Source organism: Uranotaenia lowii, chromosome 3 (genome assembly GCF_029784155.1).
Source record: "Uranotaenia lowii strain MFRU-FL chromosome 3, ASM2978415v1, whole genome shotgun sequence".
In the NCBI taxonomy this organism is placed as follows: domain Eukaryota; kingdom Metazoa; phylum Arthropoda; class Insecta; order Diptera; family Culicidae; genus Uranotaenia; species Uranotaenia lowii.
The window spans coordinates 169797487-169812377 of record NC_073693.1 but is presented as its reverse complement, the minus strand read 5'-3'; the positions used below and the strand labels follow the sequence as shown (position 1 = coordinate 169812377).

The 14891-nt window shown below is 41.9% G+C and overlaps 2 protein-coding genes across 3 annotated transcripts in view; both read left to right on the top strand.

Annotated features, from left to right (window-relative positions):
* Positions 1 to 14891, top strand: part of LOC129754633 (polyserase-2-like) — a 51492-nt gene that overhangs the window by 6433 nt on the left and 30168 nt on the right. The window lies entirely within an intron of this gene.
* Positions 10094 to 14891, top strand: part of LOC129754634 (ovochymase-2-like) — a 43315-nt gene continuing 38517 nt past the window's right edge. The window contains exon 1 of one of the 2 annotated variants that reach the window (XM_055750797.1): positions 10094 to 10188. In XM_055750797.1, the coding sequence (XP_055606772.1) occupies positions 10128 to 10188 (61 nt within the window). In that variant the 5' untranslated portion in view covers positions 10094 to 10127. Of the gene's footprint in view, positions 10189 to 11459; positions 11538 to 14891 lie in introns of those variants that run through there. The other variant, XM_055750798.1, reaches the window with a different exon arrangement.

Sequence of the window (14891 nt, the reverse complement as noted above, 5' to 3'; positions counted from 1 at the left end):
AAGCTATATTCAAGAATAAATATTGATTTTCACATGGACTTAAGTTTTCTTGATGCTATTACAGGCTCCGTTCGATTTTAGCAAGACGCCCGTATATTTGAAAAAAAAAACGAATGTTGCCAAAATCGAACAGGATGTAAGAAGTTGGACATTGAATTTAAGGTTTTAAGATGAAAACAAGTCCTTGGTTCATCGAAGTTATTCCTATATTGAGGTCATTACCTCCCAGCAAACATTTCAGAAGGTATATTGTAGCATCTAAGTAGTCAAGTATTTCTATACTGTTTATCTTATGTCAAGTTAAGATCATTATTAGTTTGACCACAGATCTTGAAGAATCAAGATGCTACAGATTGGCGACGAGAATAAAAATTTTATTTTGGAACTTTTTGGAAGCCATCAGCAGTTCAACATCAGAAGAATATTTTGAAGAATATCAAGATTTTGTGTTTCGGTCAAAGGACAATAATGGTAACAAAAATTCATTTCCATTTTTTGTGTCGATTAAGTACGTGTGGGTTAACCATAATTGTAAAGCTACGGAACTAGGAAGTGCCTCAGACACAGCCTGACGACGTTCGAAATGTGGGAGTTGTTGACGAAGCCCGGTAAAACGGGTAAATTTTGAAGCAAATACACAAAGTATGGTGACAAATGTTACTATGCAGTCGACAAATGGAAAAGGCTGGAGGTGCCGGTTGTATTGCGTAGTTTGTATGCCAATACAGTAAAGCTACGAAAATACCTCAGATACAACACATGGTTCTCGAGATGTGGGAACTGTTTCCGAGACCCGATAAAACGAGAGTTTTAGAACAGTTGCCCAAAGTTTGGAAACATATGATGTTCCATGCAGTCGAGAATAAATCCTGGCTGGAGGTGCCTCAGACACAGTGCAGGGTTCTTGAATTGTGGGAATAGTTGCCGAGACCCGGTAAAACGAGGAATTCTCGGAACAGTTGCCCAAAGTGTGGAAACATGCGATGTTTCCATGCAGTCGAGAATAAATCCTTGGCTGGCGGCAAATCAGTACATGGTACTCAAATTGTGGGAGCTTCTAGCTGCCTAAAGTATGGTAATTACTTTTACCATGCAGTCGAGTGTAAAGCCTGACTAAAGAGAATATATTAAAAATGAAATGAGATAGTATGGTACGGTATCTAAATTCGTCCAACAACTACAAAGCTAAGACTAGGCCTTCTGCTAAGGAGGGTACGTCGCGTGTGTGGCATAAAAGAGCCTTTTGACACCATTTGAATCGAGGAAGAATGCTATTGGCGTAGGATCGGGCAGTATCTGAGTTAAATGCATTCAATCCCATAAAATCAGGGTACAACTTTGCAATGGAACCTCATCAAGTCTAGTGGTGGTGGCCTAGACTCATCAAAATGATAGGTCAGGGGAAGTACAATGAAATAATTGAAAATTTAAGAATGGAAAAGGGAGGGAACGTAGCATCTAAGTAGTCGAGTATTTCTATACAGTTTATCTTATGTCAACTTCAGATCATTATTAGTTTGACCACGGATCTTGAAGAATCAAGATGCTACTTATATTGCAAATTATGCCGGAACAAATTTCAAATCCTTCTTTTGTCACTCGGAGTTAGAACATCGCGAGGGGGGGGGGGGGGGGGACAATAAAAAAATGAGATAAACAAATAAATTGGAATAAATTTCACTTGTATACCACAAAGTTGCATACAGTATCATTGCACAAAACCTAAAAAACAAGTATTTTTTTATCGAAAAATTCAATAAAATCAAGAATACAAAAGGTGAATTAACTTCCATCCTCCAAAATTGGTTTTTTCTTCGTCTTGTCATCTTTTGGATTCTTGATTTTTTTTTTCGAATTATACATTAAATACTTCAAACTTTATTTATTTCCCTCTTCGGGTTTTTGGAAATTTCGAAGAGGGGGGGGGGGGAGGTGACAAAAGAAGAAATTTGTATTTGTTCCAGCCTTATTTAAAGTAATATATCAGATGAAAAGATTGTATTAAACTTACCAGAATAGCATATAGCTACAATAGTGGAGGCGATGTAACTACTATGACAAGATTAAAACGATTCGATTTCCCCACAAAAAGCAAAATATACGATTCTGAGTAATTTGATTAATATGAAAAAAAAAATTCCCCGACCGAGATTTGAACTCCGGTTCTCCGAGTCCACCTTCCGATATCTTACCACGATGCCAACTCATCAGTTGATCCGATACACGCTATAGCTCTATAGGTGGGATTTGCTTTTCACGAACCGATCAAAGGAAGAAAAGGAGAGACGAAATAGAATGTCAATCAAAGGATAGCCCATTTATCGTAAATCAGTTCACTCAAATCGTTTATGTCGAACTTGCATATTCTCAACTTTTTGGAGGCATATTTACGAGTTAACTCAACTGCTATCCGATTAAACTATTTTTGGGCAAAGCTTGTCGTAAATGAATGATAGAAAATCACTCAATACCAACGTGTTTACGATCGTTACTGAAAATGTCTCAATAGTCGATTTGGATCATCATTTCTATTACGATTTCATTTTTGCTGGGCTCCTAGGTTAGGTCGCGGGATAGGGACTTTAGGCTAACAACCTACTGCTCCCGATTAAAAAAAATGTTACGGAATCCGAAAGAAATGATCGACCTGGAACATTGGCGACGACTTTTAGCATGAAAACACGGACACGAATTGGAACTTGGAGCTTTTGAACCCTTGCTTCAACAAGGCACGCTGGCTCAAGCTTGAAATTTTGGGACTGAGCGAAGTCCGTTGGCCACACTGGAGAACACAAGACACAGTCCAGGCAAGTCCTGCTTTACTCTGACATACGAGGAGAACATGCTACTCGGGAACGAGATTAGATGGGAACCGATAAACGAAAGAATAATCGTAGCCAAATTTAGAGCACGGATTAGAAACCTTACAATGGCTCAGTGTTATGCGCCAACTGACGTTGCCGATTTGCAGGAGAAAGAGCAGTTTCACAGTCAACTGAACAGCGTGGTAAAGAAAATTCCGAAGGGTGACATTCAAATCCATTTGGGCGACTTCAACGCAAAGATTGGACCCGATAATCAGGACCTTGAGCGCATCATGGAGCGACATGGACTAGGACAGATGAGTGAAAACGGAGAGCTGTTTGTAGAATTGTGTGGCAACAACAGCATGGTGAGTGATGGATCGCACTTCCCCCATCAACCAGCACATAAAGTCACTTGGGTATCCCGAGATGACCGAATAGAAAATCAAATTGACCACATCTGCATCAGCCGAAAATGGAGAAAGAGCCTTCTTGATGTTCGCAACAAACGATGCGTAGAAATTGCATCAGACCATCACCTCGTCCTTGGCGAGATAAAGGGTGATACGGTCAAAATTTGGTCAAGGGAAAACGCGTGTAAATCGGTGAAATCGTTTGTTTAAAAAATCAATTTTAATTTCTTTTTCAAGTTTAATTAGGAAAAATTTAGGAATAATTCAGGAAAAATATTAAGTTAGGCTTCCGCTTTTACAAATCCGAATTGCCGGGCCTTACGCTAAACCCCTGCCATCAGATTTTGTACAGCCACCTTGTCCACCTTCTTCGCCGCAGAAAGCCAGTTTGCCTTCAACTGCTGCTCGTCCTTAGCAGTTTTTTGGTCTTCTTTAGGTTCCGCTTGACAATAGCCCAGTATTTCTCAATTGGGCGGAGCTCTGGCGAGATCTTGTCCTTGGGAACCACTTGCACGTTGTTGGCGGCGTACCACTCCATGGCATTTTTATTGTAATGGCAAGATGCCAAATCCGGCCAAAACAGTACGGAACAACCGTGTTTCTCCAGGAAAGGCAGCAGACGTTTATTCAAGCACTCTTTCACGTAAATTTCTTGGTTGACAGTCCCGGAAGCTATGAAAATGCTGCTTTTCAAGCCACAGGCAGTCTTCCGAAAATCACTCGGAAGAAACGCTCATGATAGGTTTCTAGTTGGAAACATTCAAAGCCGATTGCTGCTGCCTGTTGTTCCCTACTCGCTAAATTTGAAATACTCAGAGCACGGCTCCATTTTACTCAGACATCGCCTTTTGTATGACGAAGCCGTCGCTTGATCTAAAACGACTCAGTTTTCCCGAGTAGTGGCTACTCAGACGACGCGAAAATTGACACTCAGCGAATTTGAGTGCTTGAAGGCGACAACTGAGTAAATTTTGATCAGTTTGTTCAAGGCCTGCCATCACTAATCGCTTTTGTCTGCAATAAACTTCAGAAAACCCAATTTCTAATGGTAAATATCAGCTTTAAATAACAATTCATGAACAATCAGATAATTTAAATTTTCTTACAGGGCACGATAATGGAAAGTATCCTCATCTGCGGATATGCGAATCATTTTCGGATGTGCACCAGCAGCAGCGAGGCAAATCACAATGAAAGAGCAACAATAGTTAAAATTAAGTTTAAGATTCCTGGAAAATATAATACTATATTCCACAATATTTTACTGTTTTTATTCTTTTTATAAACATTATTAATCATTAAACTGGGTTTGACTATTCCTATACGTAAAAGAAACGGCCAAAATTCGCTCCGGAATGATTCGCGCATTCTGAGTATCCCCGACTCAGTTGTCGCGAAAAGGGCTGTTAGTCAGTTCTGAGTAAAAGCCGTTTAGTCAGAACTGAGTAAGTGCGGTTTTGGCGACAACTGAGTAACCGTCACTCTGAACTGAGTAGCTGAAAGTTAGCGAGTAGAGAATCGGCAGAGCGACAATGCGAAGTTAATGTAAACAAGATTCAAAAGCGAGAGCGGACTCGCATCTAAGTCGATCTCTCAAGCTCACTACCTGGTGTATCAGAAGTGATTGAGACACTGACTGATACAAGAACCAATTCGAAAATCCACTCACTCACTCACTCAAACTCAATCAATGCGGCCTTGCATCGGTTCATACTGCCTGCGTACTTTCTGGCAAAGCGGCAGAAACATATGTTCATACGTACTGCCTGCGTGTTTGAATGACTATTTTAATCCTCCCCAACAACAGCAACAACAAAGCAAGATGTATCAGGCAGACAGCATTCGATCATCGATCAGTGAACGAGTGAGTGAGTGAGTGATTGAGCAAGAAAAGTTATTGACTGAAAAAAGAAACTGAAAATCAGGTAGCTCCTTACCTAGTTGAGAATTCCAACTGGAGAAGAAACGTCTCTCTTTCAAATTTTATTTCTTTGATTCTCGGAGCAGCGCTGTCGAACACAATCTTTACCCCACTGGGAGATAAACCAACCGACAATTTAGGTTTTGCTTTCGCTGTTGAAAACGTTTCAGTGTCTCTCATGAGAATTGAGTGATATTCGGAACACTGGCCACAGGTACAGATGGCTTGCCAAACCAGATATTTTTTTCGCGAAGTTTGGCAGTTTCATGTGCTTGAAAATATCTGCTACCCCTTTCCTTTTGCCGTATAAAACTCCTGTCCCGGAAGCTGTTTGTATTCGGCTTTGTCGTAGGTTTCGTCGTCCATTACTTTTTATTTTATTTTGCACGGTTGTAGACGAAACACCCAGCTTATTTGCGGCATCTCGGAGAGAGAGGTTAGGGCTTCGCTTGAAACTACCGGCATCTCTTTGTCGTCTCAGCGGCTTCCTGTTTTCGATTGCAGACTTACTGGCTGTCACCAACGTTCCCCAAACACCTTAATTACATTTGTAACGGTTGATTTGGCAACTTTTTGTGATTTTCCCAGCTTTGGGTGCGAGTAGCTCGGATTTTTGCGATGAGCGAGCAAAATTCTGTAACGCTGCTCTTCTTCCTTGGACGGCATTTTGACAACTGAAGAGCGAATTCCAAAATCAAAAACAGGAGCGACATTCAACACACACACACACACACACACACACACACACACACACACACACACACACACACAGACACACACACACACACACACACACACACACACACACACACACACACACACACACGCACACACACACACACACACACACACACACACACACACACACACACACACACACACACACACACACACACACACACACACACACACACACACACACACACACACACACACACACACACACACACACACAAAAACACACACACACACACACACACACACACACACACACACACACACACACACACACACACACACACACACACACACACACACACATACACACACACACACACACACACACACACACACACACACACACACACACACACACACACACACACACACACACACACACACACACACACACACACACACACACACACGCACACACACACACACACACACACACACTGCGACGTAGTTCCACCTCAACCTCCCCGTGGTGCAGAGTGGAAACGTGTCTGGAAGTCCGGCGTATTGCAGATGTACGGCCAAGAGAACTACACCAAACCCACGACTTAGGTACCAGTACTTGGGTGTGAGCGTGATGGTCCAACACGCTTTCGGGGGGTCATGACCCTGATATGCGGATGCGACCGGAGGGAGAGCGATCGCCAACTTGTTTTGCGCTTCGGTGGGTATAGACCCGTCTCGCAAAATGAGTAGATGCGCAAAGTGGTGGCCAATGGTGGGCCGATCACTTAGGGACGTGTTTACACGTCAGTGTCTGAGAGGCACATTTTGCCGGAGGTGTCAGGGTTCGACACGCGTTTCGGGAATTGATGCGCCTGAACCGCGAGTGTGACCTGATGAGGGCGTTCTATAGCTCGATCTGCGCTTCGGGTGGTCAAGCGCCCGACTTGAAGATCGAATAGTTGCGCTGAGTGGTGACTTAAGTCAACACTACTTAGGAGTTCGGAGGAGTCTGAGTCCTACACGTGGCTTAGGGGGCTTACCCCTCCTACCCGCGTGTTTGAACAGAGAAAATGTCGTCGACAACTCGCTTTGTGTTTCTGGATCTTGGACTGGATTCACAAAGTTAGTAGTTGCGCTGTGTGGGGACCTCATTCACACGATGAGATGTCGGGTCCTAACTCGTCAGAGGAGGGGCCGCGCATCGAGTTGTGTTAGAATGAGGTTATGCTGATAGAGGATTCGGAAACGAGTATTGCCTTGGAGCGCACTAGCGCGAAATGACCTCCCACTATTGAAGCAAAGTGTGTCAAACAGTTCGAGGTGGGAACAAAGGTCAGTGGCCCCAGGTGGACTTTATGGCGTAGGGGGTACAGTGTTCCTTAGCATTGTATCATGAGTCGTCCAATTGCACCCATGGACCCAGAGTAGCAAACTGGGGGGACGCGGTGGCTCGCCGTGCCTTGGAATGCAATCCGTAAAATGGATTTACCACCTGGGTTAACAACTAATAAAAAAAAAAAAAACACACCTTCAAAATAAGGGGTGTTCAGGTTTTTCAAATGCAAAATTGAAAGAAATACGTCAAGTTGATATTGACCAAATTTTGACCGTATCACCCTTTACGACTAAGAGTTGCGCGTGTCTAACGGCGCGAGGAGAAAGTCGAGTGTTGATACGACGTCCGCCGGTTGGAGAATCAAGAGGTGAAAAGGGCATACGTTTGCTGCGTAGGGCATTAGCTAAAATTCCGAACCTCGAAATTGCCGACAGACGGACAGTCGATGAACAGTAGTGTGGAATCAAGAATGTATCACGACGAGCCATGGTACTCTCGGTAAAGTTTGTGGAAGAAGAAGTGAATGGATGTCGGATGAAACTTGAAGGATGGTCGATGATCGGAGAAAGGCGAAAGTCGGAATTGTGCAGGCATGTACCGGGTCAGCCAAAGCAGCCGCCCGCTTACGATATGCGGAGCTGAAAAAGGCAGTTAAACGAGCTTGTAGACGAGACAAGAGAGCCTGGACAAACTCCCTAGCCGAAGAGGGACAAAGAGCCGCCGCCAATGGAGATGTCCGATTACTTTATGACATTTCTCGCCGCCTCGGTGGTGCAAGAACTAATGCAAGAATGCCGCTGAAAGACCGCGCAGGTCAGTTAGACCCTGCCCTGTCAGCACCAATGTTGCACCGTCTTTTCGCTGACATATGGGATACTGCAACATTCCCGGCCGACTGGATGCAGGGTATCCTCGTGAAGGTCCCGAAAAAAGGAGACCTGACAGGGTGCGGTAACTGGCGAGGCATAACGTTGATCTGTTCATCCCTAAAAGTACTCTGCAAAGTGATCCTGAACAGGATCCAGGAGAAAATCGACGCTACACTCCGACGGCAACAAGCTGGATTCCGATCCGGACGATCATATGTGGACCACATCACAACGCTACGAATCATACTGAACAAATCAACGAATTACAGGACTCTCTTCTGCTGGTGTTCGTTGATTTCGAAAAAGCATTCGACCGACTGAACCATGAAAACATTTGGGCGGCTCTAAGGCGACGAGGAGTCCTAGAAAAACTTGTCCATCTCATCGAAGCAAAGTACGAGCCCTTTTCGTGCAAGGTCTTGCACGACGGTGTCTTGTCCGATCCAATCCCAGTAACTGCTGGAGTGAGACAGGGATGTTTCTTATCACCGCTACTTTTTCTCATCGTAATGGATGAGATTCTGACTGGATCGATCGACTGTGCACCGAACCAAGGATTGCCGTGTAAACTAAACGACCTTGACTTGGCTGACGATATGCGGTAACGACGCGAAAACTGCAAGTATTTGTGAACCGCTGCCTGCGGAATATCATCCGCGCTTGGTGGCCTGGCAACTGGATCTCGAATGAGGAACTACATCGCCGGTGTCATCAAAGGGCGCTAGAAATCGAGATTCGGGAACGTAAGTGGAGATGGATTGGGCACACGCTGCGAAGAGATGAAAACGAGATTTGCAGAGAGGCGCTAGATTGGAATCCAGAAGGTCATCGAAGAAGAGGCAGACCCAGAAACTCGTGGCGGCGAAGCCTAGCCACTGAAATCCGAACTGTCGACGAGAATATTGACTGGGACCAGGTGAAGACACTGGCTCCGGATCGTCAACAGTGGAGGTCTTTTACCACGGCCCTATGCACCGGAGGATCGGCGCGGGATCATTGAGTAAGTAAGTTTGATTAAGACTGTGATTTGGAACATGAAATCGCTAACTGAAAGTTTTTTTTCCTGGGATTTTAACGCCTTGGCGTTACTCATCCTCATTGCTAACTGAAAGGCGTTAAAAAGGTGGGGTCACAAATCTCATTTTTCTATCTACGTGGTATTTTAACGGTCCCTTAGGGGTATATTCCGGAATCAAAACCTTGGGGGCTTAAATCGTTCCTTTGCTTGCCAGAAGGCCTCATGTCTAATATCAGATAATTTGGCAAATTCTAATGGGTCGCTCAACGACCTTAAAGTTTGTATGAAAATTCTTCGTCATTTCTACTTATGAGAACCCTGTCAGCCCACCGATAAGATTGTACTCACTAATTTTTTTTTCACTTGGCCGAATCGGAAAATCATAGAACGTTTATCGTGATGTTTGTCTTACTTATAATTTTAGTGCTCATCAACTCTTTTGTGTTCTATCGTAGCATGCAGGGATGTTCCAAGTTAATCTGAGTAAAAATTTCATCCTAAAAACAAGATTATTCCTAGTACACAGTTCTTATTTTCAAATCCAATTTAAGCACCGTTTGAATTACTTCATAGTTCTTATGAAGCAATTCTTTTTACAATATTATCAACATGAACAACTCAATTCTCGCTTCGATTAAATCCCACTTGTCAGTTTTTAAAAAAATTACACTTTATTGTACAGTAAAATAACAAATAATTCTTACCTTCCTCAGAATAAACAAAACAACAACAAACAGCTTGAATCACCATCAGATACACAAAGATCGACTTGGGGAATCCCCTGTCTTCATTGATAACCTTTGATCCCATGGCACCGGTGCGTGATGCCATGTGCTACCAAAACAGCTAAAGACAAGATTTAAAATTCAGTTTCAGACCACTTCTAAGAACGAGAGCTACGACAAGACTGATTCGATGCTCGCAGCTCTATTCAATCATGTAGGTATGTTTCAATGAAAAGAGAAGCAATTTCATCTTCTCCTGCTTAATCTCTTCCATGCTCGAGTTTCACCTTCTTATCAATAAAGATGCTTCACAATGTGTAGTTCCTTCATAGCTTTCGATTGAGCAGCATCGTGGTAGTCATGGCGAAAGTTATAGTTTTTTGTATTCTAATATTCAAATTTTTATTGGCCGATACTACAGGTAAAATTAGATAAACTGTTGGAAACTTCCTTTTTTGAAAACTGTGATGTAAACTATTCGACATGTTTGTTGAATTAATTCGGTAGTCATTCTCCGTCGTAAAACGCATTTATTGAAACACATAGGGGCAAACTTCTCAACTCATCACGTTTTAGCTTTTATATTTGGCAAACGAAAACGAAGAGATGTCCTGTTAATGTCTCTTGTACCAAGAACAGACGAGTGTGTATGAACAATTTGCTCGACAGATATTAATCGAATGTGCTACTAGGTAATAGTTATTTAGTCAGACAGTTGGATTGATCGGGAAAGACTGATGTGTTTTCCGTCATATATGATCGCAATTGAAGTGACTTAACTGCTTAAAAGGAATAAGTGCGTAACATATTGGTCAAAAAATTAGATAAAAATCAAAAATAGAGAGAGTAACAAAACCAAGGTGCATCCGAACGTCCTTCGCCCATAAATTTTATTTAGGTACATGTTTAGGTGATGTTTAAGTGGGTTTATTTGTGAGGTTTTGTATTCGGGCTATTTTCGAATTCAGAACAATTCAACTGTTTCCTACCATGTACCGTGCCGATCTAATTTCAAAAAAAAAAAGTTTTAATGAATAATTGGTGAAATACTAATGCATACAAGCGAGATTTCTAGTATAATCTGGCACTTACGGATCATATCCTATGCATGAATTTTGATTTCATTACACAATTTTGAAAGTCTGTAAAATGTAAGCATTCTAAACTTAAATCAGGGCAAAACCTGTGTCTGGCCAATATCTTGACGTTGAAGCTTTTTTCACATTTACTTTACTCAGTACTGTACTGTAACAAACGATTTCAAAGCATTAAAAATTCAATTAGCAATTATAAAATCATAAAATAGCTTCCACGACTAATTCAAACTAAATGTGAAAAAACTAGGCGATACGAGACCCACAAAAACACATGAATCAAACAACAAAAAGTTGAACCACGAACAGATGTTTGAAGATCAACATGGGGAATTCCCTGTCGCCATTGATAACTTTTGAACTCATCTTATCGGTATTCTGTCTGGTGGTGGTTCATTTGTGCAAATTGAATCCCCGAAACCAACACCCGGCGCCAAAATCTTCGGCACAAGACTGATTCAAGACAAAAAAAAATCATTTATGCTCTGCGCAGTGTAGAGAGAAATCAGCGAAACACTCTCGCGCTCAGATGTTTTAACATCATGCTTATACATGATACCGTTCTACGATCTGCAGTTATTTTTTAACTTGCAATCGAGCAACACCACGAAAATTATGCTGAAAGAAGTGATATTTTGTGTTCTAGTAGTAAATGTTCTTCTGGCCGAAGCTAAAGGTAATGTAAATTGAGTGTTGCAAAAGTTCATTAGAAACTGCCTAGTGCCTGCGTGACCAGATCTACGGATCGATGACCGAAATCTAAGGATTTCCAGCAGTTCTAAAAGATTTTTTCATGGATTATCGAAAAATATAGGCCTTTTTATGGACGAACCAAAAGTCCACCTAGCGACAAAAAAAGGCATCTACCTAGTATCATTTCACCAAAATCGGCATGTCTTAACACCGTTAAATTACTGTGCAGGACAAACTGAAAATAAGACGAAGTATGTTTATAAGTTGATTGTTCGCAAAGGAGTATCTTATATCTCTGATAGCGAAATGAATTTTTTGCCAATTTTTGGCGTTTTAGGACCAAACTAGGCTCTAGGCCTAAAGTAGGGTCACCCAGGAGTATGCAACGTTACACAATTACTCTATAAAACGTGTGATCAACATCTTTTTGCTAAGTGTTAATGGATCCGTTTTTCAAGATTTTTTATCAGATTTAAGTTTTGTTTGCCTTGATAGATTTGGAGATAGCTTAAAAACACGTGAAAGAAAAGCTTAAATCTGAGCAAAAAAAAAATCTTGAATCTGAGAGATGGTTGCGTTTGCTTATGTATGTGTCCCTTACGAGTTCTACGTGTAAGTTTTGATATTCGAATCACTAGGACCATTTGGTAAATGAAAGACTTATTTTAAGCACGTTCTATAATCCACGAGGAGCTATCATTAGCAAACCATAACTTGTGGTAGAAGAGCATTTTTAAAGGGTGTCCACGATGAAATTGCCTCACACATTATTGATTCGCAAAATTCGAGTTTTCTTTTGATAGCCATCAAATTTTCTGGGATTGAATAATAACTATTAAACTTCATTTTACCATTTTACTCGTATTTTATTTACAGTCCATACGCGAATGCCCGCACTTTGGGCTTATCCCGGGCCATAAGATTCTTCACAACCTGTGAATCAAACGTTTTTTTGCATGTAAACTCAAACTCTCTTCAGTTTCTCGACTGTCTTCACTACCTTTATTTATTTCTTTATTTATTTATTCTTCGTCTTCGAAATTATTCGTACAGACTGAATGTTAATCTAAATTCTTAATACTATTCACAATGAAATTCTTACTTATATTAAAGTCATACAATTCAAAAACAACATTAAAAGCTCGAATACAAGTACTGAGTGGATTGTTGTATCCATAGCTTGTCCTGTTAAATGGTAACACAAGTCCAACATGGTTTCGGAGATTACGGGAAGGGATGTTAATATTGATATTTAAAAGCAAAGCTGAGCAATCGATACGATTCGTAAGAAGGTCAAATATAAATATTCGCTGTAATATAAGGCGTCTAGCTGAAAGCATTTCTAAGCCAATTAACAAGCAGCGTGAAGGATACGGTGGCAGCTTAGCAGGATTAGTCCAAGGAAGCTGGCGAAGGGCGAATCGTATAAAGTATTTTTGGACTCTTTCTAGTTTGTGATACGGTGCCCAAACTGGCACTGCGTACTCAAGTACACTACGCACCAATGAGCAGTATAAAGATTTGAGAGCATAAACGTCAGTGATAAATGCTGCGTTGCGACGGATGAAGCCCAGGACAGAAAATGCTTTAGCTGCAGTTAGTGAAACATGTTCGTTGAATCTTAGTTTGCTATCAACTACCACACCTAAGTCACGAATAGAACTAACCCGCTCAAGGACAGTCGAACCAATCGCGTAGCTAAATTTGATAGAAGTCAGACACCGAGTAAATGAAACTACTTTACATTTCTTAATGTTAACGGCCATTCCGTTTTCGTTGCACCACATCAGGAGCTGATCGATATCATTTTGCAAGGCAATACAATCTACGATGGAAGCTATTATTCGGAAGATTTGACAGGTACGAATTCAACCATTCAACTATCCACCTCGGAAAGCCCAGATGTAAGAGTTTCTCGATAACATGGGTATGTGGAACTAGATCGAACGCTTTTGAAAAATCTAAACATATATGGAGTCTACCTGGCGACGAGATTCAACTGCAGGGAACTGTGTGTTAATATAGTCCATTAGATTTGTCGTTGTTGAACGTCGCTCAACGAAGCCGTGTTGAAATTCACTGATCAATGGTTTTGACGCGTTGCTCAAAAACCGATGGACGAGCGTTTCAAAGACCTTTCCGAGAACACAAAGTATCGAAATTCCACGATAGTTTTCAACAAGTTGAATACTTCCTGCCTTGTGGATTGGTACCTTCTTAGCAGTCTTCCATGCTGACGGGAACGTACCCTCAGCTAGCGAACGGTTGAAAATCAGCGTAATTGGTGCAGCCAGCGCTCTCGAACAACCTTTCACGAAAAATGGTGTTAGACCATCAACTCCAGGACCTTTTGTAGTGTCTAAACTATTAAGTGCTGTCAATACATCTACGGTAGAGAAACGAAAGTTCGGAACGGTCACGTCGTACGTAGGCACAAAGTGAAATCTTTCAGGATGTGATGAAGGAGAGGCGGTACGGAATACACTTTTAAAGAAGTCTGCAAACAGATTGGCTGCTTCCTCAGCTGTGTATGCTACACGTCCTTTATACTCCACGTTACCCGGGATGCGTTTTGAAGTTTTTTGAGTCCTGATGAAAGTCCAAAACGATGACGGATTTTCCTTTAGGTTTGATTGCAGCCTTTCCAGGTACGCCGCATAAGTCGATGTAAGCAGATCGTTATATTCGCTTTCAATGACTCGTAAACTATTGCTGTTTTCTTCGGATTTGGCACTGAAGAAGCGATTGCGGGCTTTACGGAGTCTGTTGCGTAAGTTACAGAGCTCATATGTCCACCAAGGTTGCCGGCTTACGGTGGTCGTGGTATTATGGTGACGTGGTACAAATTCGTGGAATAAGTTGTTCAATGCTTCATAGAATGCATCCACTGTTCCATCGACAGAAGAGCAACTCAGGTTTTGGGTCCAATCTATTGTCGAAAGCTTATCATTCAACAGGCCGAGATCACACCTTTTAAAGTCAAAGCCAGTAGCGTTTTCTCTAACGTTGTCGTAGACTGGTAGAGTAAACTGCATGTCACAGTGTAGAATGAAAGGCTTGTGGTGTTCGACTATCTTCAGAAGTGGTACGGGTGGACCAATAAGCTCGACGTAATCTGGATTATTGACGTAGACTAAATCAAGGATTCGGCCATTCGCATTTCTGAGGCAATTCATTTGAACAAGCCCGACAGCGGAAATTGATTCGGTCAGCGCAACTTCTTGTTCTGTTGAAGCGTTCGTGGGTAAATAGCCGTTTACGTCATCATCAAAGTGCCAGTCTAGGTGTGGAAGGTTGTAGTCGCCTGACACAAGAAGAATGTCCACGTTCGATAATT